General features: G+C 48.1%; 1 protein-coding gene across 2 annotated transcripts; it reads left to right on the top strand.

Annotated features, from left to right (window-relative positions):
• Positions 1-345: 345 nt before the first annotated feature.
• Positions 346-23384, top strand: HMG20B (high mobility group 20B). Of its 2 annotated transcripts, none has more exons than XM_077331795.1 (10): positions 346-399; positions 2243-2329; positions 6461-6566; positions 7693-7896; positions 9730-9850; positions 10590-10636; positions 13760-13838; positions 15458-15673; positions 19615-19747; positions 20955-23384. In XM_077331795.1, exons 2-10 carry the CDS (start codon positions 2292-2294, stop codon positions 20965-20967), a joined length of 957 nt encoding a protein of 318 aa, XP_077187910.1. In that variant the 5' UTR covers positions 346-399; positions 2243-2291; the 3' UTR covers positions 20968-23384. The 2 variants fall into 2 exon arrangements, with proteins under 2 accessions (XP_077187910.1, XP_077187909.1); XM_077331794.1 differs by having other exon boundaries at positions 6461-6578.
• Positions 23385-23584: the final 200 nt, after the last annotated feature.

The following is a 23584-nucleotide window of genomic DNA, read 5'->3' as shown; positions in this document are numbered from 1 at the left end:
AACGCTCTAGACGTCTATGGACTACAATTCCCATGAGCCCCTGCCAGCACGTGCTCATGGGAATTGTAGTCCACGGACTCTGGAGAGCCGCGGTTTGGCCGCCCCGCCGCCCTTTTAATTCCCGCCTCCGCCTCTTCATGACGTCGCTCCTTCTTTGCATGTCTCTGAACTCACACGCTTCGCGTTGATTGGCTGGGGCCGAGAGCCGCGCGCCCCCGTGCCGTGACGCGCGTCGTGACGCATGGGGCTCCGCCTTCGCCGGCGAGGGCGCCGGAGAACGCTCTCGTCCAATCGGGGCTTCGGGAGGGCTCATTAGCATAATGAGCCCGCTGGGGGAGGAGAAGGGGCGGGGCTTCCTTTGTGAAAGGGAGACTGAGGAGCAGCAAGAAACGGAAGAGGAAAGTTTTGCTGGGGGGCGGGGGGGGGCAGAATGGCTCTTTTGCAGGGGGGAGCCGGGAAATGGGGAGGGGGGCCTCGGAGCCAAGGGGCTGGGGGGGGGCTGACCTGCAAGGGGGGAGATGCAGAAAGCAGATGGGACCTGAGACATAGGGGGGCAGGGATAATGGGGTCACTTGTGGGGGAGGGAAAATGGGGTCAATGGTTTGAAGGATAATGGGAGTTAGTTGGGGAGGGATAATGGGGCTCACTGGGGGAAGGCTAATTAAGGATACAGGGGGGGGTCTCCTTTGGGGGAAGGAAAACGGGGGTCACCTGGGGGGACTGTCTTCCCAGCTTGTGGGATGGTGCTTGGCCATTTCCTGACTCTTTGAGGGGACCCCCCCTGATCCCTGTTGCCATGGCGTCCTCCCCCTTTCAATTTTGTCTGATCTAGTTTTAAAAGTTGGGGGCTCTGGAAACTGTCCTAGGGGAGGATTGCCGTCAGTTCGACCATTTTTCATGGCTTTGTTCTGGCCGTCCGTAACGCATTCTTAAGATGTAGAATTCCCCATCGTGAGTTTTGTGTTTAGGAAGCTGCTCTAGGCAGAGGCTGGCCTTAGGTGCCTCTTGCTTGTGCCACTTCACTGGCAGCCTCGGAGGGACAGAAAAAGGGAAAACGTCAATCCTTCCGCTGGAGAGGCGAGGGATCGATTTTAGGACTTTATGATGTTTAATTTCTATCCCGCCCCTCCCCATATGGACTCTGGGCAGTTCACAGTAATAAAACATTCAATAAAATCAGTTATAATAATATAAAATACAATTTAAAACCCCGTTTTAAACCCCCTTTGCTCCCTCTGTTAGCTACCCCATACTAGAGATGATATCAAGTAGGGGGAGCCAAGGAGGAGGTGGAGGGAGGCTGATAAAACTTTGGACTGCGGCTGTCACAACATTCACAAAACCATCAAAAATAGAAGCCAGGACTCCTGGCTGCACAATCTAGATCAGGGGTAGTCAAACTGCGGCCCTCCAGATGTCCATGGACTACAATTCCCAGGAGCCCCTGCCAGCGAATGCTGGCAGGGGCTCCTGGGAATTGTAATCCATGGACATCTGGAGGGCCGCAGTTTGACTACCCCTGATCTAGATGGACGGAGGGAGCTGCCCCAAAGAGATGCAGATGACCCAATCTGGTAGTGTTTATTCTGCGTTTTGATAATCTGCTTTCCAGGACTGCAGGCTGAGAAGGCTAATTCCTTTTGATTTAGAAACCACCTTTGACAAGCAAAGCAGATTCTTTACTGCTGAACGCTGGACCTTCCCTCCCCCCCCCCCCCCCATGGCATTTTAAAGGCATAGCATCCCTTCCCTGCTGCCTGCTAGATGTGAACGTGTAGGAAGGAGTTTCCCAGTCACCCCCACACTCGCTTTAAGATGTTAGAACAGCTTACCTGGAGAGTTTTTCGGAAGGATTTCACAAAAGCACGCTGGTGGCAAAATAGATCCCATTTGTGCAGAGGTGACTTCATTCAGAGCACTCAGGACTGGGTCCAAAACACGTCAAATCCTGCCAGCTGCTGTGAAATGTCCGCAACAGAAATCTGGGTTCTGTGGATTCATAGGGTTGGACCCCATGGATCTGGCCCATTAGTCGTGAGATTTCCTGCATGTTTTCCCTTGGTGCAAAAAGACCTTTGGCACCTCTTGTGCTGTCCGGATGCTTCTTTATTGAAACGCACAAGAGAGGCCTTTGGAGAGAAAAGGGAGCCTTCCTGTCCTAGGGGAATCTGCTACTGTCTTTCCCTGCATCTTTCCCAGGGCGGGTAAGGCTTGTAATAACGCAGGGCTGCCTTTTTCCAGGTTCCTCCGCGTGAACGGCCATCAAGAGCTCTCGATGCGAAGAACCAGCCATGTCCCACGGCACCAAACAGCAGGCCACTGCCCTCCTGTAAGTATCAGAGCATCTTTTTTGACTCTTGTCAGACACAAGAGCCCTGCTGGATCAGACCAGTGAGGGTCCATCTAGGGCAGTATCCTGCCTCACACAGTGGACAGCCAGTTCCTCTGGAGGGCCAACAACAAGGCGAAGGGGCCGAGGTCTTCCCCTGAGAGGAACATCAGAAGTGCCCTGCTGGATCAGAGCAGTGAGGGTTCCATCTAGGGCAGCATCCTGCCTCACACAGGGGCCAATAGTTCCTCTGAATGGGAAAAAAACGGGGCAGAGAGGCTGAGGCCTTCCCTCACTGTTGCTTCCTGGCACTGGAATTTGGAGACTGATTGCCTCTGACTATGGAACCTTTATATCCCTTTTTGATAAAAGAATGTTTTTCCTTCCCAAGATCGCTTCAATATAATTTTTACTATAGCCTTGTAATGAAACAAAAAACTAGAGTCATAGAATCATAGAGTTGGAAGGGACCTCCAACTAGATCAACCATTAATAGCCCCGTAAATAATGGAGAAACCACCCTGCATGGACTGCAGGAATAGAAAAATCCAAGGAAACCACCATCTGGATGTCCAAAAGCATTTCCATGTGGGACTATGCTATATGAATGGCCACGTTTGCCCCAGACCCAGAGGCCCAATGCCTGAGCTCTGCAATCCAAACTCCTTGTTTAGAGGCAGTATACCTTTGAATACCAGTTGCTGTGGAGTCAACATCTGTAGCATGCACTTGAGCACGCCCCTTCCCTGCAAGCTTTCCCTGTGCTGCTGCAGCCATTAAAAGGTAAAGGTAAAGGTATCCCCTGTGCAAACACCTAGTCATGTCTGACCCTTGGGGTGACGCCCTCTAGCGTTTTCATGGCAGACTCAATATGGGGTGGTTTGCCAGAGCCTTCCCCAGTCATTACCGTTTACCCCCCAGCAAGCTGGGTACTCATTTTACCGACCTCGGAAGGATGGAAGGCTGAGCCAACCTTGAGCCGGCTGCTGGGATTGAACTCCCAGCCTCATGGGCAAAGCTTTCAGACAGCTGCCTTACCACTCTGCGCCACAAGAGGCTCATGCTGCAGCCATTAGGATGCTGCTAATTTGTTATTTATGTTTATGATACTGCTAATATATTACTTATGTTCCTGTTTTCTTTTATCCTGTTAATGTGAATACAGTTCTTTATTTATTGTTAATTTTAACCCACTTTGTACACCGCCAAGAGCCATATTGGGAGGGCGGTATAGGAATTTAATAACAAATAACAATGATTGACAAGCGAGAGAGTTCCTCTAGTGAGAGAGACAGTGTGATGTAGTGATTTAGTGTTTCTGCAATCCAGTTCCAAGTCCTTGTCTTGCCATGAGGTTAAAACGGAGGAGTGGAAAGCTGTGTACACCACCGGAAGGGCAAGAGCAAAACAGACAAATGGATGCTTTGGTCTGATATAACTAAGTGCTTTTAGATTCAAGTGGGTCGCCGTGTTGGTCAGAAGCAGCACAACAAAATACGAGTCCAAGAGCACTTTTAAGACCAGCAAAGATGGATTCAAAGCATGAACTTTTGCGTGCATGCACTCTTCCTCAAACAACACACAGTGGAACTAGGATCAGGAAAGTACAGATGCAAGGAGAAAGTAAACAAGGAGCAAATTAGTAAACTGTGTCATAACATCTAAATAATGTTGTATGGGTGATCCTTTGCTAAAAAAGCTATTTTATTTGTTTGTTTGTTTGTTTAGATTTCTATACTGCCCTTCCATATGGCTCAGGGTGGTTTACATATAACTTCGTGGGGAGATACATAGAACAACTTAACATACAACATAATCAAAAATAACATCAACAACAGTGGTTCTTGGGGTTGGGCACTTGGGCATCTGAAGCGCCCAACCCTATTCTGAATCTTAATCAACAAGAATATAACAGGAACGCTAACTTAAATAGCCCCCCAGAGAGGTCAGACGGGTGCAGGGCTTGGATGTCTGAGGGGGGAACCTGCGGATGATATTGGGTTTGGTCGGTCTCATCTCAGGCAAATGCCTGGCAGAGGAGCTCCCTTTTGCAAGCCCTGCGAAAATGTGGGAGTTCAGGCATGGCCCTGATCTTTTTAGGGAGCTCGTTCTACCAGGTGGGGGCAGGATAGAATCATAGAATCATAGAGTTGGAAGGGGCCATACAGGCCACCTAGTCCAACCCCCTGCTCAACGCAGGATCAGCCCAGAGCATCCTAAAGCATCCAAGAAAAGTGTACATCCAACCTTTGCTTGAAGACTGCCAGTGAGGGGGAGCTCACCACCACCTTAGGCAGCCTTTTCCACTGCTGAACTACTCTGACTGGGAAAATTTTCTTCCTGATATCTAGCCTATATTGTTGTACTTGTAGTTTAAACCCATTACTAGAAAAAGCTCTGGCTGACCCTTGTTGAGGACCAACTCAGCTACTCAGTCTTTTGGGTTCAGTTGTAGTTCATAAAAACATTGGAGAAATGAAACTATGCAAGTTAGTAATTAATGGCAGGCACAGTTGTGAAAACAAATAACTCAGAGAGACTAGTTGTTGGCCCCATCCGTCTCCACCCAAGCATGGAAGTGACAAGCTATGCTGGACAATCTTGTCCAGAGACCAGAGAGTTAGATTCGAAATTACATTCCATATTACTAACATCAAATTACAGTCACATTGTTCCAAAATAAATAAAATAAAAAGAAGAGAGGAATGTGGATATAAGAGTTGAACGAGGTTAGCATGTATAGTGAGATTAAAAAAACCCATGTCCTTGTTGAGTCCAGGGTATGTCATTGTTTTGAGTGTTATAATAACTTGCATTTCTGCAATCTCCCTTTCTAGTCTGTTTCTGAAATTCCTTTGCAATAAAACAGCTACTTTGAGGTCCCTTATTGAATGTCCTGGAAGGCTGAAGTGTTCCCCTACAGGATTTTCCAGCCCTGTGATTTTTGATGTCAGACTTATGTCCATCAATTCTTTGGTGGAGGGTTTGACCTGTTTGCCCTATGGAGAGAACAGAGGGGCATTGTTGGCATTTAATGGCACATACAGTGTTAGAAGATAAGCAAATGAATAAGCCTTTGATGGTGTGGGTGATGTTGTTAGGTCCAGTGATTGTGTTACTGGAGTGTATGTTGTAGCAAAGTTGGCCTCTGGGTTTGTGGCAAGCTCTGGTACCAGTGTCCTGTTCACATTAGATGTTGTTTCTTCACATGCTCATCTAGTCTCTTTGAATTATTTCTTTTCACAACTGGGCAAGTGTCTGCCATTAATTATAAACATGGACAGTTTTATTTCTCCAGTGTTTTTGTGAACTACAGCTGAACCCCAAAGACTGAGCAGCCTTTTGAGTATAATTGGGATGCTATGACACAGTTTACTCATTTGACACTCATCTACTTGCTCCTTATATCTGTGCTTTCATGATCCTTCTTCCATTGTGTGTTGTTTGAGAAAGAGTGCATGCATGCAAGAGCTCACGCTTTGAATAAATCTTTGTTTGTCTTAAACGTGCTATGGCAGTGGTCCGCAACCTTTTTTAGGCTGCAAACCGGTGTGTGTGGGAGGGCAATCCGGCAGCCGCGCATGCGAAGCCACACATGCGCAAATGCGCATGCGTGGCAGGTACGCGTATGTGCGGCCACAAACGTGCATGCATGGCAATTGTGCACGTGTGCAGGAGGTCCGCATGTGTGCGTTTGCGCCATGCGCGGCCGCAAACGCGCATGCGCGGACCTGGTGGTTGGGGACCACTGTGCTATGGGACCCATTTTGAGTGCTTTTTACACAATTAACTACTCACAACAGCACATTTTAATAACACAATTTAGGACAGATTCTCCGTTTTTGCTCCACTTTTCTCTCCCAAAAGGTTTGTTTAATTCATTTATATCCCACCGGGACCCAAAGTGGCTTACATCCTTCTTCTCTTCCCTATATTATCCTCACAACAACGCTGTGAGGTAACGTAGGCTGAGCAATCGTGACCGGCCTGAGGTCACCCAGCAAGCTTCCCAGGGGTTCCAACTGGTGGATGGAGCTAGATTGAGTCTCATCTCTTCCTGTGTAGACGGAGGTGGGTTTGTGGTTTGCCGCTACAAAAAAACTCTATACTTTGGTGTGCTTTGATTTGCAGAAATGCTGCTGGGAAAATGCAACATGGGAGCTTCCTGGTGTCTGTTAAACAGGAGAAAGGGGAGGTCCCACGGCCGGTCGGCGAGAAGCCCCATGGCGAAGAGGAGGTGAGCCCCCTGGTGCGTTCACCTGCCCTATTCTTCTCCTACCCCCAGCTAATGGGGATGGGCATGTTGGTTTGTGGGGGGGGAGCGGGATGTGTCCTTTGCAGTTCCGGACTGTCTCATTGCTCTTTTCACTGGCTTCCACGGCAAGATTTTGATTGGCCCTTGTGGGCGGCCTCTCCTGAGAATCACAGAATCATAGAGTTGGAAGGGGCCATATAGACGCTCTAGCTCAAGAACGGAGAGACAGCTAGGAATTTGGGGGGCCCAAAAAGGAAAGCCCACGAGGTTATCATCCGAACAGTTTTTAAACATTCTTGTGTACGGCAAACAGAATTTAATGCCTGGCAATTCCCAATTCTGCACTGAGAAATTGTTCTGTAATCTGCCAAAATGTGCAAAGCAGTCATTCAATTATACACTTTTTGCTGGCCAATGTTGAGAGCTCAGCTTGCTTCTAGCTCCGGGGTTCCCCAGCTAGTGTACCTCAAGAGCCCCTCAGATGTACTGCAACATGGGGGATTCCAAGATGGCGGCCATACAGCTGGCAACCTCTGCCGCAGCAGTGCGCTTCTTCCTCTGTGCTTGCGGTACATTGGCCCGGTTGGTCTTCTGTTGGGTGTTGGGGATGTCTTGAGTGGGACACAAACACACACACATTTTTAATTTTATTTTTAATTTTTGTTTTCATATGGGGCTTTGCAGGCAAAGAGTGGTGGGGTGAGGAGATTTTTAATGGTTTTTTATGTTTATTTTATTTTATTATTGTTATATTTGCCTCTGGGGGCATGTGTGTGTGTGGGGAGGTGACCAGCTGATATAATTTCCGTGGTGCCGCGAGGCCTGGGAAATATTTCAGTCGAAAGCCTGAAAAAGGCTGTCCTAGCCAGTAGGGGGGTGGAAAGAGGAAACAGTTGAACTACTGGTGGGTGACCCCGAGCTCCAACTTGTCTTGCGCTGCAACTTCACCAAGCATAACTTCACACCCATGAGGGCTAGAAACTTGATTGTCTTTTAAAACCAGGTCAGCCTTTCCCAGCAAGATAGGTGCTATGCCTAGGATCCATCTTGTGTCTCTAAAGAGCTGCAGAATAAACCAAATCATAGAAACCTCTGTTTTTATCCGCAGCCGGTGAAGAAGCGGGGCTGGCCAAAGGGCAAGAAGAGGAAGAAGATCCTCCCCAATGGGCCGAAGGCACCGGTGACAGGCTACGTCCGTTTCCTGAACGAGCGGCGGGAGCAAATCCGGATGCAGCACCCGGATTTGCCCTTTCCAGAGATCACAAAGATGCTGGGAGCCGAGTGGAGCAAACTGCAACCCACGGAGAAACAAGTGAAGCATGTTTCTACTTTGGCATTGTTGTGTAAATCATTATTACTACTGCTTAATAGTAATACTACCACCACTACTTCTAGTAGTAATACTGCTACTAGTAGTAGTACAAATCGTAGTAATGTTACTTGGTATGCTTGTCCTTTTGCTTTTGGATATTGCAACCAAACTCGGGCTTGAATCTGAGTGATTTATAAGCTGTGATGATTTATAGCAAGCTGGAAGAAGGAAGAGTTGGTTTTCCTACCCTGCTTTTCACTACCTGAAGGAGATTGTGGACTTTTCTGCATGCCATAAATTTAGCGTCATACTTATGCTGTATTCCGGGCACTCCACATGACGTCGGCAACCTCCCGTGTCCAGCCAGCAAACTGCTAGCTATATCCGCCATATTAAAGCACGAGTTGGTGAATCGTATAAAGTGCATTCACCAGCCTAAAAAGCGCTATCCCCCAGAAGGCCACCAGAAATGTATGGAGGTGAAGAAGCGCTACCTCCGCCTCCAAAGTCCTGCCATTGCACCTGCCTCCTTCTCCCCTCTAACTGGGATGAGAAGTTCTTTTTAAAAATGGAGAACCACCTGGATCAACGAATTGGCGGACATGTGTGCCGGCAATGCCAGAAATAAAAGTATTTTTTTCCCAAAGTTGTGACACAAAACATGCCTCTCTAAAGTCCCCTCCCCCAAATCAGGAATGAGATTAATGTTTAAAAGTATCTAATGATTCCATAAGGGGTGGCGTTCAAAAAGCACTATGCATCTATGCATAGGCATTTAAACAGAGAAGTATTAATTTTTTAAAAATTAGTGGGCATCGTGGGACCTTTAAAACCTGAAGAAAGAGGATTGGCTGCCTGGCTTGATTGACAGGCGGAAGAGAGTCATGTATAAGGCGTGTTGCTCTCTTCCGCCATTTCCAGCAGCACTTGTGAAGGATGGGAAGTGTGAAAAGGCAGCAGACTAGAGTTGAGACAGCAAAAAGGTGAGGAGGGGCCATTCAGCTGGCATAACGCTATTTTTACCAATGTGCGGAAATGCCTTCAAAGTAGCTTCCAATTCCCTTTCTCTCCCCACAATAGACACCAGGTGAGGGGGGGGGGCTGAGAGAGCTCTGACAGGACTGCTCTGTGAGAACAGCTCTAACTGTGACCAGCCCAAGGTCACCCCACTGGCTGCACATGGAGGAGCGGGGAACCTGGCTCTCCAGATTAGAGGCTGCTGCTCTTAACCACTGCACCAAGCTGGCTCTCTCTCTGCCGAGTGAGATCAGGACCTTATGGGACCTTAAAACAGTTCCAGAGGGCATGGAAAACAGAACTGCTCCACCAAGCTTAGGGTTGAGGCTTGGAATTACTTCTTAAAATGTGCTGGTCTCCCTAGCTAATCCTGCCTAACCCAATACTCACCCTGGGGATTATTTTTCTGCCCACCATTCCCCTCCTTTTGTTAAGGATGTGGTGCTGGGAAATTAATTTTAAATATAGACTCCTAGAATCATAGAGTTGGAAGGGACCTCCTGGGTCATCGAGTCCAATCCCCTGCACTATGTAGAACACTCACAACCTTCTCACTCATCCACTGTAACCTGCCACCCCCTGGAACCTTGACAGAATCAGCCTCTCCGTCAGATGGTTCTCCAGTCTCTGCTTAAAAATCTCCAAAGATGGAGAACCCACCACCTCCCGAGGAAGCCTGTTCCACTGAGAAACTGCTCTAGCAGTCATGTTTTTAAAATCTTATAGTCTGCCCTGAACCTCCAGGGAAAGACAGGATAGAAGGGTAAAAGTAGATAAATATATGTCCCCTGAATGGCACTGCGGTTTCCCTTCCAGCGATACCTGGATGAGGCAGAGCGGGAGAAGCAGCAGTACATAAAAGAGCTGAGAGAATACCAGCAGTCGGAGGCTTACAAGATGTGTGCGGAGAAGATGCAGGAGAAGAAGATCAAGAAAGGTGTGTTTGTGAGTCCCTTCTGAGGTTGTTCTGCGAGGCTGGATGAGTTGGAGTCCCAGGGCAGTTTCAATAGACGTTCAGTAGAAATGTAACTCCCAAACTGTGGGGCAGGGTTAAACAGAGGCTTCCCTGTTGTGTCTCTGTTACATTCCTTGGGTGGCAGGTGGTTCTACTACATCTCTGAGACCGTTTATGCACTGGGAACTTCACTGCCCCACCCCCCTGTCAGGAGCACAGATCGGGGGCGGATGAGGTGCACCAGGCCAAATGCTCCCCCATGTGGGTGCAGGAAGAGGTGGGCCCACCTGCCATGACTAAAACTCCAGCCTGCAGCCTGGCATGAAACCTCCAGTGCATAAACGGTCTGAGTGAGGGAGAGAAATGAGGTCATTTACTCACTTCTGGTGCCGTAGTGCAGCAAAATTCCACTGTCTCAAAAGAGGCTGTCCGCTGGGTCTTTGTGTGAGTTACTGCATTGGTAACTCTACAGAAACATGATACTCACAGGCCTGAAATTAGATCACTCTGACTCTTCCACCTTCTTAAAGTAGGCTTTTTCAAATGTAAGAGTGAAGCATACCTCTAGTTTTTTCTTTTTTTAAGCATGGTTGGGTTCTCTGGCCACCAATGGGATAGAGTATTCAACTGGGATTTGGAGACGGGGTGCTGTTTTGGGAGCAAGTCACCATCTTCTTCTCTTGGCCGGTTTTGTTGATGTTATTGTTGTTAATTCTTCTAGAGGATGCTACATCAGGAGCTGTCAACACCCTGCTGAACGGGTACAAGGTAAGTGCCTGGCCAAGGTTTTTGGGAAAGAAAGTCAAATCTCCCATGTGGCAGTGGGAAATGGGGGATGGGCTGTGGCTGGCGTAGAGAGCCAGCTGGGTGTAGTGGTTAGGAGTACAGACTTCTAATCTGGCATGCTGTGTTCGATTCTGCACTCCCCCAGCTGGGTGACCTTGGGCTCGCCACGGCACTGATAAAACTGTTCTGACCGAGCAGTGATATCAGGGATCTCTCAGCCTCACCCACCCCACAGGGTGTCTGTTGTGGGGAGAGGAAAGGGAAGGCGACTGTAAGCCACTTTCAGCCTCCTTTGGGTAGAGAAAAGCGACATATGAGAACCAACTCTTCTTCTTCTTCTGAGAATCTGCTTAGCCTGCAGAAGGTCCCAGGTTCAATCCCTGGCATCTCTACTGAATGACCTCTGCCAGAGATAGCCCAAAAGTCTGTTTCAGTACAAGTCAGGTTCAGGTGTCCAATTGCAAAGGGGAGGTAAGTTTCCAGCTGCCAGAGTCCCCCGTTCAAGATGTCCCTCCTCAGGTCACTTGCAGTTCCCTTAGCACTAGAGATGTCAGCTTTCTGGATGTTTTGAAACTGCAAGAAAACCCAGGTGGCAGCAATTTGGGGAGAAATTAAAATTTGTGAAATACTTACTTTTATGTCACTTATTTCTTGAAAACATTTTTATGCCACCTTTCTATCCAGATTTTATTCATCCAATCTTATCCACCTTTACTTTTGTTCTACTGCTTTAACATCATAAAAGAAGAAGAGTTTGTTTGTTTGTTTAGGTTTTAGGTATCTATGCCGCCACTCCCAGGGTCACTGGCTTGTGGTGGCTTACAACATTTAGGTATACAGTAAAATCAACAGCATTTAAACAACCAACAAAATAACCCAATAACAACATCACACAGAATAGGAATTAATATAAACCGCATTTAATATAAACCAAATTAATATAAACCGCAGTTAGTTCAAGCTGCGGTCTTCTAACAGCATGAGGCAGCAAGGTTTCTAGGAAGGGCCCTAGGTGGAATATGTCACTATGCTGGCCTCATGCAAACACCTGGCGGACGAGCTCAGTTCCCTCATAGAATCATAGAGTTGGAAGGGGCCATACAGGCCATCTAGTCCAACCCCCTGCTCAAAACAGGATCAGCCCAAAGCATCCAAGAAAAGTGTGTATCCAACCTTTGCTTGAAGACTGCCAGTGAGGGGAGCTCACCACCTCCTTAGGCAGCCTATTCCACTGCTGAACTACTCCGTGAATTTTTTTTTCCTGATATCTAGCCTATATCGTTGTACTTGTTGTTTAAACCCATTACTGCGTATCCTTTCATCTGCAACCAATGGAAACAGCACCCTGCCCTCCTCCAAGTGACAACCTTTCAAATACTTAAAGAGGGCTATCATGTCCTCTCTCAACCTCCTTTTCTCCAGGCTGAACTTTCCCAAGTCCCTCAACCTATCTTCATAGGGCTTGGTCCCTTTGCCCCAGATCATCTTCGTCGCCCTCCTCTGTACCCTTTCAATTTTATCTACGTCCTTCTTGAAGTGAGGCCTCCAGAACTGCACACAGTACTCCAGGTGTGGTCTGACCGGTGCTATATACAATGGGACTATGACATCTTGTGATTTTGATGTGATGCCCCTGTTGATACAGCCCAAAATGGCATTCGCCTTTTTTACTGCTGCATCACACTGCCTGCTCATGTTTAGTTTACAATCCACAAGTACCCCAAGGTCTCGTTCACACACAGTGTTACCTAGAAGCGTATCCCCCATCCAGTAGGCATGCTTTTCATTTTTCTGACCCAGATGCAGAACTTTACACTTAACTATTAAATTGCATCTTGTTCTCATTTGCCCATTTTTCCATTGTGTTCAGATCTCGTTGAACTCTGTCTCTATCTTCCGGGGTATTTGCCAGTCCTCCCAATTTGGTGTCATCTGCAAACTTGATGAGTAGTCCCTCCACCCCCTCATCTAGATCATTAATAAATATGTTAAAAAGTACCGGGCTGAGCACCGAGCCCTGAGGTACCCCGCTACTCACCTCTCTCCAGTCTGATGAAACACCATTGACAACAACTCTTTGAGTGCGGTTCTCTAACCAATTCCCTATCCACCTAACTATCTGAAAATCCAGATTGCAGTCCTTCAATTTATCCATCAGAACATCATGGGGGAACCTTATCAAAAGCCTTACTAAAATCCAAGTAAATGACATCAACCGAATTTCCACTATCCAGCAAACCTGTTACTTGGTCAAAAAAGGAAACAAGATTGGTCTGACAGGACCTGTTGGAGACAAATCCATGATGACTTCCTTGCATCACCAAATTGTTCTCCAGATGTTTGCAGATCTCTCCCTTTAAGATCTGCTCCATTATCTTCCCCCCAACAGAGGTCAGACTCACTGGTCTGTAGTTTCCCGGATCATCCTTCCTCCCTTTTTTGAAGATCGGAATAACGTTTGCTCTCTTCCAGTCCTCCGGGACATCTCCAGTCCTTAAAGAGGTCCCGAAGATGATGGACAAGGGTTGTGCAAGTTCTCCGGAGAGTTCTTTGAGCACTCTTGGGTGCATTTCATCCAGCCCAGGGGATTTGAACTCATCCAGTGCAGCTAAATGCACTCTTCATGAAGCTCTGTCCTTCATTTCCTGAACATTTTCCTTTTCTTTCTTAGTTCCTCTTGAAGTTCTCTGTTCATCCAAATAGGCTTCTTAGAGCTCCTGCAGTGTTTTCATCTTTCTGGGATAGTCATTGATTGAGCATGCAATAGCTCCTGTTTGAGTAGCGCCCACCCTTCACATGCTCCCTTCCCTTCCAGCATTCTCGCCCATGGTACACTCATCATGTCTCTGATTTTATTAAAGTTTGCCCTATGAAAATCCAACATCTGCATCTGGCTACAAGCTTCCTTGGCTCCCCATCTCAAAAGGAATTCTATGAGGACATGGTCGCTTCCCCCTAGGGTCCCCACCTCCTTCACCTCATCTTCTTTTTCCCTCCACATTTTGGCCTTGAAATGTTGTGTTTTTCTCTACTGCATCCTGTGTTTAGAATGTGGCTTTTGGTGCCTTCCCTGACCTTGGCCTTCTTCTCTCTTTCCTCTGCCAGGCCGGTGAGGGCGGCAGTGACGGCTTCTCAACGTTTGACACCCCCATCTTCACCGAGGAATTCCTGGACCAGAACAAAGGTAGCACCTGGCTCATGAAAGTGGAGGTGGATCAAAGGCCTCAATTATTATGTGCTAGGAAAGACCTCTCTCTGGCAAGAGATGAACAGAGTGGTTTGCCTACCTTTGCCCCAGTCTTCCTTGGGGCTCTCCCAGCCAAGAATGAACCAGGGCTTGCAGCCAACTTACAATGACCCTGTAAGGTTATTCAAGGCAAGACATCTCTTCAGAGGTGGTTTGTCATGGCAGCCTCAACATAGCAACCTCCCATCCAAGGACTAACCAGGGCTGACCCTGCTTAGCTTCCAAGCTAATTTGGGCTATTTGGTCTCTTATAGGTCATTTTTAGGTATTTCATAGAATCATAGAATAATAGAGTTGGAAGGGACCTCATGGGTCATCTAGTCCAGGGGTAGTCAACCTGTTGTCCTCCAGATGTTCATGGACTACAATTCCCATGAGCCCCTGCCAGCAAATGCTGGCAGGGGCTCATGGGAATTGTAGTCCATGAACATTTGGAGGACAACAGGTTGACTACCCCTGATCTAGTCCAACCCCCTGCACTATGCAGGACACTCACATCCCAATCGCTCATCTACTGTAACCGGCCACCCCTTTGCCTTTACAGAATCAGAATATTTGTAAGTAAAAATTTCCAGCTGTGCTCTGGGGCTTGTAGCTCCTGGGTCCCTTGGTCAGGCACAGAATGTCTGTGATGCATGGTTACGGATGGTCGGTTTTAAGGACCAATACCAGGGAGAAAGGGAACCTCCATGCAGAATCAAGCCAAACAAAGAAAAGAGGTACTCAAAAGAGCTGATGTCTCCAAAAATACTGAAATTATGTTATGACCTAAGCATACTGAAAAGCATACCAAGATCATGCAAACTGAAGAACGTGAAAAATTGAACCTTTATAATTGACAGCTATCGACAAAAAATTACCTTGCCAAAAAAAAGAAGGGGGGGGAGGGTAACCAAGATTACATGCAACCTGTGAATGAACAAGAAAGAAAGAAAATGAAATGTAACAATGAAACCAGTTATCTTGTAATCAAGGCATGAAGACTGCAGCAAGCCAGTGGCAGCCAGCTTGTAATTCACCAGTTTTGCTAGGTGCTTTTTTAAGGGGTCAGAGTCTTTGAACTTTAGAATAAAGCCAAACAGTGGCAATACATAAAAACATCATACGGCCCAATATTTCTTGGAAAGGGAAGGAGTTTACTTATGGAGTTAGCAAAGCACCAACGTGATAAAGGAACCATAAAATCAGAGTCCAGGAGCACCGTTAAGAACAACCAAGATTTATTCAGGGTGTGAGCTTTCGAGTGCAAGCACTCTTCCTCAGACTAAGAATTCCTTACATGACAGGGAATAAATCTCTGTTGGTCTTAAAGGTGCTACTGGACTCTGATTTTATTGTGCTACTTCAGACCAACACGGCGACCCCTATGATAAAGGCATTTTACTATCAGACTCACTGGAGTTATAAAAACCTTCAGAACCCACGAATTAAAGGGATTTTAGGGATCACCTGTATTCTCCCTGACTTTGGGGGCAGCGGGAAGCTGCAGAACCGAGGCCCAAACTCACCCATGCTTTTTGTCCACCCTACCCCACCCCACGCCACCCTCGGAGCAGCACGGGAAGCTGAACTGCGACGCCTGCGCAAGATGAACACAGAGTTTGAGGAGCAGAACGCCATTTTGCAGAAGCACACGGAGAGCATGAGCCACGCCAAGGAGCGCCTGGAGCAGGAGCTGGCCATGGAGGAGAGGCAGACGATGGCCCTGCAGCAGCAACTCCAGGCCGTGCGCCAAGCACTGACAGCCAGCTTTGCCAGTCTGCCCATCCCAGGTAGGGGGGGTGGGCACGATTCCAGAGCACTGCGGAGGCCACACCTTCTTCGGTTCGCCAACAAATAATTGCGCGGTGCTTTTAAAGACGGACACATTTGCAGTGGCTGAAGCTCTTGCTAGATGCGTGCATGGCCAGTGCTCAGTTGGCAGGTACATACAGACAGCCAATGGGGAGGGTATTGTAAAGCAAGAGCAAACAGCCCAGTCGCCCAGCTTGCAGGTGTGTGGTCAAGCTCATATTAAAATCCGGTCGAGTTGAAAGATTGATGGATTACATTTTTATGTCGCCCTCCCTTGCACATCAGAGTGGTTCACAGCACAGATCCACAGGTCCCATCCTTATCCATTGTTCCTCTTAATATTTGTGAAACAGCTTGGGGGGTGGAACGAGTCCAGGGTGTCTGAGTTGGAATAGGGCCAATCAGGGTGCAGCAAAGCTGGCTGCACCCTGATTGGCCTTGCCCCTACAGCTCCCTCCCCTTCTTCCCTGGACGCTAGCCACTTTGCTTTCAGACGTCAGAGAGAGAGGCACAGAGACACAGAGAGCCCTGCCAAACTGCAAACCAGCCCTGATTACTTGCTATGGTTCCTGCTGCGAGGGAGTGAGAGAGAGACCGGGACAGCCACCCCAATGAGTCCTGATTTACCTCCTATGGCCCCTGCCTGCTGGTGTCCCCTGTGTCCTAGCGACGATTGCATTCCTGGTTGCAATGGGCTTTCTTGCTAGTTATAATATGAAGTACAAGACTCCAGAAATTAAACTCCGTAACTGATATCAACATTATAAACATTTGAAAGGTTAGCCGTATAACCCGTGAACGTAAACTATTGCTTGACAGAAGCATTGGCCGGACTGGAGATTGCCTTGTGATGTATCTAGTGGGCGTATCTGGTGGGGAGGGGTTCTGAGAGGCCCGGTAGATGTTATGGTTTATTGGCCCCAACTGAAAATGTAGCGGAAGAGCCAGCAGATCCTTTGGCGGCCACGTTTCCTTTTGGCGCTGACCATGCCGAGCATTAATGATATTTCTAATAAGTTTGATCGCATGATGTGTCCAAAGCGAGTGAGCTTTAGCCGTAACATCTTCCCTTCTACTGACACAGTTGTTTTGCTCCTCTCTAAAACTGTCTTGTTGATAACTTTGGCTGCTCATGGGATTCGCAGCATTTGTCCCCAACGCCATAATTCGAATTGGCAGCAAACTGGCTGAACAAGATAAATGGTGTGCGTGAACCTTGACAAAGGGACTGCACCATACCATGGGATGCTTCTCACTCCCATTTAATAGAGTGTGACTGTGCAAACAAATTCCTGTCCAGCAGCTTCTTGCCAGAGTCTCTCTCCGGCTGGAGCGTCGCAGTTTGTAAGGCAGAGATGTCCAGGAGAGGAGGAAATGTTCCCCGCCCCCCCCCCCCCCCATCCCCGTCTCTCAAGTGTGGCTGACCCCTGCAGGTGAACTGAGGTGGCAGAGCAAGGACTATATCATTTCCAGTTGCAAGTGGAGGGGTGCTTTCTTTTGTGGAAAACCTCCGTGAGAATAATAATCATAATTTTTTTAAAAAACGAATACCACAGGGACGAAGGTACTATCTTCGCTTTCTGTTTGCCATGCTGTTTTATTAGCTGCTGGGAAATTTTTATTTATTATATATGCAATATATAAATTTATTTTTATAGCCTCGGGAAGGGGGTCCCCAACATGGTCCTCGTGGGCACCACGGCACCCGCCAACTCCTTTTCTGGTGTCTGCCAAGGGTTTTCAGGAAATGGGTGGGGTCAGCAAGACTGCCGATTATCTCTCGGAGATATGATGGGCCGTGCAGATTGCTTAAAATGTTGCTTTGGCAGCAGCTGTCACCACAGCAAACGGACCCGCGGCCAGCTCTGCCTCTTGCAGCAGCTGTTTTGGTTGCTGCACCCACCCTGCTATATCAGAATCCTTTTGGTCCAGGGAATCATTCCGAAGTGCACGCCTCCGTCTGAAGTGGTACAGCCCATTTTACCACCTCAGTGGTCTGCTGCCTGTTTCTCCCGCATGTGTGAACCGGGTCAGAATCTTGGGATCAGGGAAGGAGCTTCAGCTGAGGATCAGAATGCGTGCTTGATATGCAGGATTCCCCTTCTCAAGGGTAAAAGAGTATCTGAAATTAGGAAAGAGACTTCATGCCAGGCAGAATGGATGTCAGTGCCCAATAAGCAAACTCTGGGTTGAAGAAATCTCTTTATTGAAAGGATTGGCGAAAGAGGTGTGTGGTGCTCTTTGCTGAAAATAAAACTAGCACAAGACCACCTACTTATATGGCTGCTGTAGAGCCCACCCCCCAGATGCACTCCCCTTGCGCACGAAATACTAAGTGTTATAATTCAATGTTCCTACACACAAGCCTGCCAAAGCAAAAGTGAGAAATCATACTGCCCAAGATACAAGATACAAACTACTGGCGCCCTTCTTTGCCCCGGAACCCCTAGCCACAGGGATCCACACGATGGTCACCTCTAGGCTGTATTTCTGCAACTCGCTCTACGCAGGCCTGCCCTTATCCTTGACCCAGACACTCCAGCTGGTCCAGCCAGGGTCCTCACAGCAACACCTCGGAGGTCCCACATTCAGCCCATCCTCCAGCAGCTGCACTGGCTTCCGGATGAATTCCGGATCAAGCTTAAGGTTCTGGTTATCACCTTCAAGGCCATACACGGTCTGGGCCCAGTGTATCTGAGAGACCGCCTCTCTGCTTACACCCCCCAAAGAGCCTTACACTCTAGCAATTCCAACTTCCTGGTGATCCCTGGCCCCAGGGAAGCCCGCTTGGCTCAACCTTTCTCAATCCTGGCCCCCACCTGGTGGAATGAGCTCCCAGAGGAGATCAGGGCCCTGACAGAACCTAAACAGTTCCACAGGGCCTGCAAAAGGGAACTCCTTCACCAGGCATTTGGCTGAGGTCGACCCGTGCCATCCCTTCCCAAAGGCCCTCCTCCTGAGCCCCCTCCTATGGCACCCACCATAACTCCGCCCAACCTACTGGGCTATCAGTATATGTTAATTTAATGCTTCCCACATTTTTCTATTGTTCCATGTTGCTTGTTGTTTCACTTAATTCATTATTATTAATCTAAGTTACCTGTTCCTGTTCTGTTTCTATGTGAACTGCCCTGACCCTTCTGAGAGGGTGGTTTATATAAATAAATATACCAAGGAGGCCCTTTGGAAATTTACTGTGATCCTCCCAAGAGTTGAAAAGTTAACATAAAGTTCACAAGATGTTTCCCAACTGCCCTTGTTCTTTGGTCAAGCACAGCTAAATAAAAACAGCACATGAACAACACAAGAACACGCTGGATAAATGCAACACAGATCATGAAAGCATCAGGGCAAGGACATTTGGCAGCAGGAGCTCGACAGTGGATGGTTCTGGGCTGAATAGGGCACAGGTCTGGCCGCCTAACGTAGGTCTCTGTTTCTCTTGGTTGAACCTGCCCTTAAAAACTACAAAAATTGTTGGGAGCAGACCTCAGCTTGTAGTTAACAAAAGAGCAATCTCTGCCAAGAGAGAAGTCCAAGGGTGGCCAAACAATGGCTCACCAGATGTCCATGGACTACAATAACCATGAGTCCCCTGCCAGCCAAACAGTGGCTCGCCAGGTGGCCATGGACTACAATAACCATGCTGGCAGGGGTGCATAGTTATTGTAGTCCATGGATATCTGGAGAGCCATTGTTTGGCCACCCTTGAGATCAAGGCCTAAGCAGGCAATCTCAGAAGCAGGGAAGCCCGCTTGGTGAGGAGTTCAGAGGTCAGGGGCAGCCCCAATCCCCCCCCAACTCAACAGGGAGGGGGTAGAGTAAATGAAGCAAAGCAAGGTAATACTAATTTGCATATTGTGCCAGTGTTGGGCCCTGTCCAAGGTCATGGATGGAATTTCTCCCCCCCCCTCCCCAGGAACAGGAGAGACCCCCACTCTTGGCACTCTGGATTTCTATATGGCTAAGCTACACAGCGCCATTGAGAGCAACCCTGTGCAACACGAGAGGCTGGTGGTCCGCGTGAAGGAGATCCTGTCCCGGATTGCCAGGTGAGCGAGGGGCCAATTCCCTAAGGGGAGCGGGGCTTTTGCAAGGCAGGCCTCTTCCCAGGCGGATTGCTCATCCCCATTTTGGGAGGCTGTTACAGCTTCGGTGCAGTTAGATGATACAGCCCAGGCTCTGCGGGTCCTGCAACATCTCCCACCCCTGCTGTTTCCTCTAAGACAGGGGTAGTCAGCCTGCGGTCCTCCAGAGGTCCATGGACTACAATTCCCATGAGCCCCTGCCAGCAAAGCTGGCAGGGGCTCATGGGAATTGTAGTCCATGGACCTCTGGAGGACCGTAGGTTGACTACCCCTGTAAAACAGCCTTTGTGGAGCTCTGGGGTCACAAAGGGGCTGGCTCCGGCAGGGAGAGTGCCCTTAGGCAAGTGGAGCATGGAGCTCGGGATCAATGAGCCATAGGATGGAAATGAGATTTCTGTAGCCTCTGCCCCCACCCCAAACCAGGCAGAAACCTTTGAAATTACCAACCCCCTGCCAATTGGCCTCGCTTTGAACTCCTGCTTCAGAACATCCAGCTTCTTCCTTTTGAGTCCGGGGCGTTAGCAATCCTAACTTGCAAGCAAGCCTTTCGTAAGGATAGATTCAAATGGGTCGCCATGTTGGTCTGAAGTAGCACAATAAAATCCGAGTCCAGTAGCACCTTTAAGACCAACAAAGATTGATTCAAGGCAAGCACTCTTTGTCAGATGCTTGCACTCGAAAGCTCACGCTCTGAATAAATCTTTGTTGGTCTTAAAGGTGCTACTGGACTCGGATTTTATTGCAAGCAAGCCGGATTTGATTTCCCGTGTAATCCCCCAAGAGCACTGGGATTGTCACAACAACATCTCAGGGTTCCTGGCCTGAAAGAGGTGAAGTTGACCTGGTGGAATGAGCTCCCAGGAGGGATCAGGGCCCTGCGGGACTTAAATCCATTCCACAGGGCCTGCAAGACAGAGCTATTCCGTCAGGCTTATGGTCGTAGCTGGCCTCACCACGAGGGGAGGAAGGAGAGGAGATGGTAGATCTGCTTCTGCCCAACTTCCATCATCTGGGACTTAGTTGAGGCTAGGGCTGGCTGGACTTGGATATTTTAATGTTTTAACTTTGTATAAGGCTGTAACCCACCCTGAGCCTTCGAAGCGCGGGATCTAAATAAAAATTTATCATCTCATCATTGTTATTATTATTTCTGCCTCTCTTTTCTACCCAGCGAGCACTTGTGAGTGACCACAGATTGGCCGGTGCAGCTCGACAACTTTCGGACTATGACCTCCCATCCGCCCACCCCCAGGCCATTGGACACCCCTTTGCAGCATGGCCAGCTTAAGCCTCCAGAGCGTTTCTCCGTGCCTCTTGTCTTCAAGGAGCCTTTCAACCTCCTTTCCTGTAGCTCCCCTTCTGCGTTTACCCTGAACTTGCCCGCCAGGCCAGTAGATCTGGGAGTTCAGCACAGCATAATGGACTTTCTTGCCCTGGGTGGGATGCCAGCTTTGACGTTTGGTGGAATTCAGATTTTTTTCCAAGCACAACCTTTGCCTCTGAAGTGGGAAGAGAAAAAATTTGCAGCAGGGAGCTGTTGCTGCAAATCGAGATAAGTTGTTGGTAGCTCTCTGTCACAGCGGGATGAACGCACAACCTCACTGTGGAGCAACACCGGATCTTTTTGCTGCAGTCGAAGAGAAGACTGCATCCCGGGGGTTGTGGCTGGCCACTGTGGGAAGCCTAGGCCACCATGTTGGAGTCCACAAAACCACACAAGGAGGTTATGCAGAACCTTTTTTTCTAGTCCAGAGCTGTCCTGTCTTAGCTGGTGGTAGTCCTTGCAGCTGGCAAGCCAATCTCCTCTTGCTTCCTGTCCCTGCTCAGTCATCTCTTTTCCCCCCAAAAAAAGTTCTCTTTGAACTTTAAGAATACCTGGGAATGCCTTATAGCGAGTGGGATTCTAGTTATCGTGCCTCCTCTGACGGGTGGCTTCTCTCCGGAGTCTTGTCCAGAGGAATCCCTTTGTAAAGTGATAAAAACACAAGAAGAGTCATGCTGGATCAGACCAGTGGTCATTCTAGTCCAGCATCCTGCCTCATTAAGTGGCCAACCATTTCCTCTGGAAAGCCAACAACAGGACAGAGAGGCTGAGGCCTTCTCTAATAGGAGCATCAGAAGAGCCCTGCTGGATCAGACCAGTGAGGGTCCATCTAGTCCAGCATCCTGCCTCACACAGGGGCCAACCAGTTCCTCTGGAGGGCTGTTCTCAACTTTTTTTACTGTTGAGAAACCCCTGAAACATTCTCCAGGCTTCGAGAAACCCCAGAAGTGGCGCAATCATGCAGAATATGGTTGGAAAGGATAGCTGTACACATGTCCACCTGCAGCTTCTCCCCTTCTCACTCCCTCCACACCCGTCATTGGCCATTTTGGGAGGGGAGGTGGGTCAACATGGCCATAGATGGTCATATCACCCGATAAATGTTTAACCAATTTAATTAAATCTGTATATAAATGAATTCACTCCCGCCCATTCAGGAAACCCTTCCAGGGCTGTCAAGGAACCCCAGGGTTTCACGAAACCCTGGTTGAGAAAGCCTGACAGAGGCAGAGGCCTTTCCCTGACATTGCTTGCTGGCTCTGGGAATCTTCTTAATCTGTTGATTCACCACTGCTCTCTGCATCCAGGTTCTGCATCCAGATTTAGAGCATTAGTGCTGCCATCTTGCTTGCTAGCCACATGCTCTGCCACGCAGCTCTCGGTCCTCTGGCTATAGCAGACAAGCACAAACTTAAAGTTTAGATCTCAGCTTACAAAACCACCTCGTGCAGAATCAGAGAGCTGACTTAGACCTTTCTGCACTGTCTGACTGCACCTCTCCGGCAGAGAAAGGCTTTGCCCAAACCTGTGACATGAAATCCAAAACTGGAGATGTCAGAGACTGAGACAGGTGCCTTCTGCACATAAAACAGGCTCTCTGAGCTGGATGTACTGCCTGATGTTTTTGAGGGTTAAACTTGTCCGCAACTTGACTGCCTTTTGGGAAGTCATTCTGCCTTTGTTGAAGGTGGGTTTCCACAGCAGCAGAACATGAGCGATGACAGCTAATATCACAAGAAACTTGTCTCTCTTCTTCAAAAATGATTCTGGGACTCCAGGCTGCAACTGGATGTCCAGGCAGTGGTTAGAATTCAAAGACAGAACGACAAGCCGGATTTCTCGTGAGGAGAGCCACTGAGGGGGGCTTCAAAAAGTGACCTGGTTTCTTCTTAAGGGCTAGAAAGGGTCATAAAAATGCATATCGATGAATAATACTTTACATAATTATATCTAGTCGCAGGGATCGGGTTTGCCAGTGGAGAATTTGACTTATTTTGGCATACAATTTGGATGTAAATATTTTTCGCATTCCCCCTCCCCCAATCTCCTGTAGCTCATGGAGCAAAACACCCATCTCTTCTTTCCTTCCTGTCTCTTGGTGAATTAGTTCCAGGGCTATATATATATATATATATATATATATTCTTAAGCTTTTATTTTCTTAGTTTTATGTACTGAACCAAAACAGAGACACTATTTTAGTGATAAGGGAAGTGGTTATGGATGCAGGAACTGTTTGTGAGCATAAAATAAAATATTTTTGAAAAACCCATTAAATAGTTTGTAGAAATTGACTACCTTTCTCTCCTGCCTCTCCCCCCAGCTTCAAGAAGAAGAAGAAGAGTTCTTATATGCCGCTTTTCTCTACCCAAAGGAGTCTCAAAGAGACTTACAATCGCCTTCCCTTTCTTCTCCCCACAACAGGGAGGTGAGACAGTGAGAGCCTTGATATTACTGATATATTCCTGCTCAATCTG

This window comes from Paroedura picta, chromosome 4 (genome assembly GCF_049243985.1).
Source record: "Paroedura picta isolate Pp20150507F chromosome 4, Ppicta_v3.0, whole genome shotgun sequence".
NCBI classification, from domain to species: domain Eukaryota; kingdom Metazoa; phylum Chordata; class Lepidosauria; order Squamata; family Gekkonidae; genus Paroedura; species Paroedura picta.
The sequence above is the reverse complement of the archived record's forward strand: the minus strand, read 5'-3'. Positions and strand labels throughout refer to the sequence as shown.

What these genes read in the sequence shown, in the direction of transcription:
- HMG20B (XM_077331794.1), top strand. Translation starts at nt 2,292, where the DNA reads ATGTCCCACGGCACCAAACAGCAGGCCACTGCCCTCCT. An exon ending in CCCTGCTGAACGGGTACAAG is followed by an intron (nt 10,637 to 13,759) that starts GTAAGTGCCTGG and finishes TTCCTCTGCCAG; the next exon opens with GCCGGTGAGGGCGGCAGTGA. An exon ending in TGCCAGTCTGCCCATCCCAG is followed by an intron (nt 15,674 to 19,614) that starts GTAGGGGGGGTG and finishes CCCCCTCCCCAG; the next exon opens with GAACAGGAGAGACCCCCACT.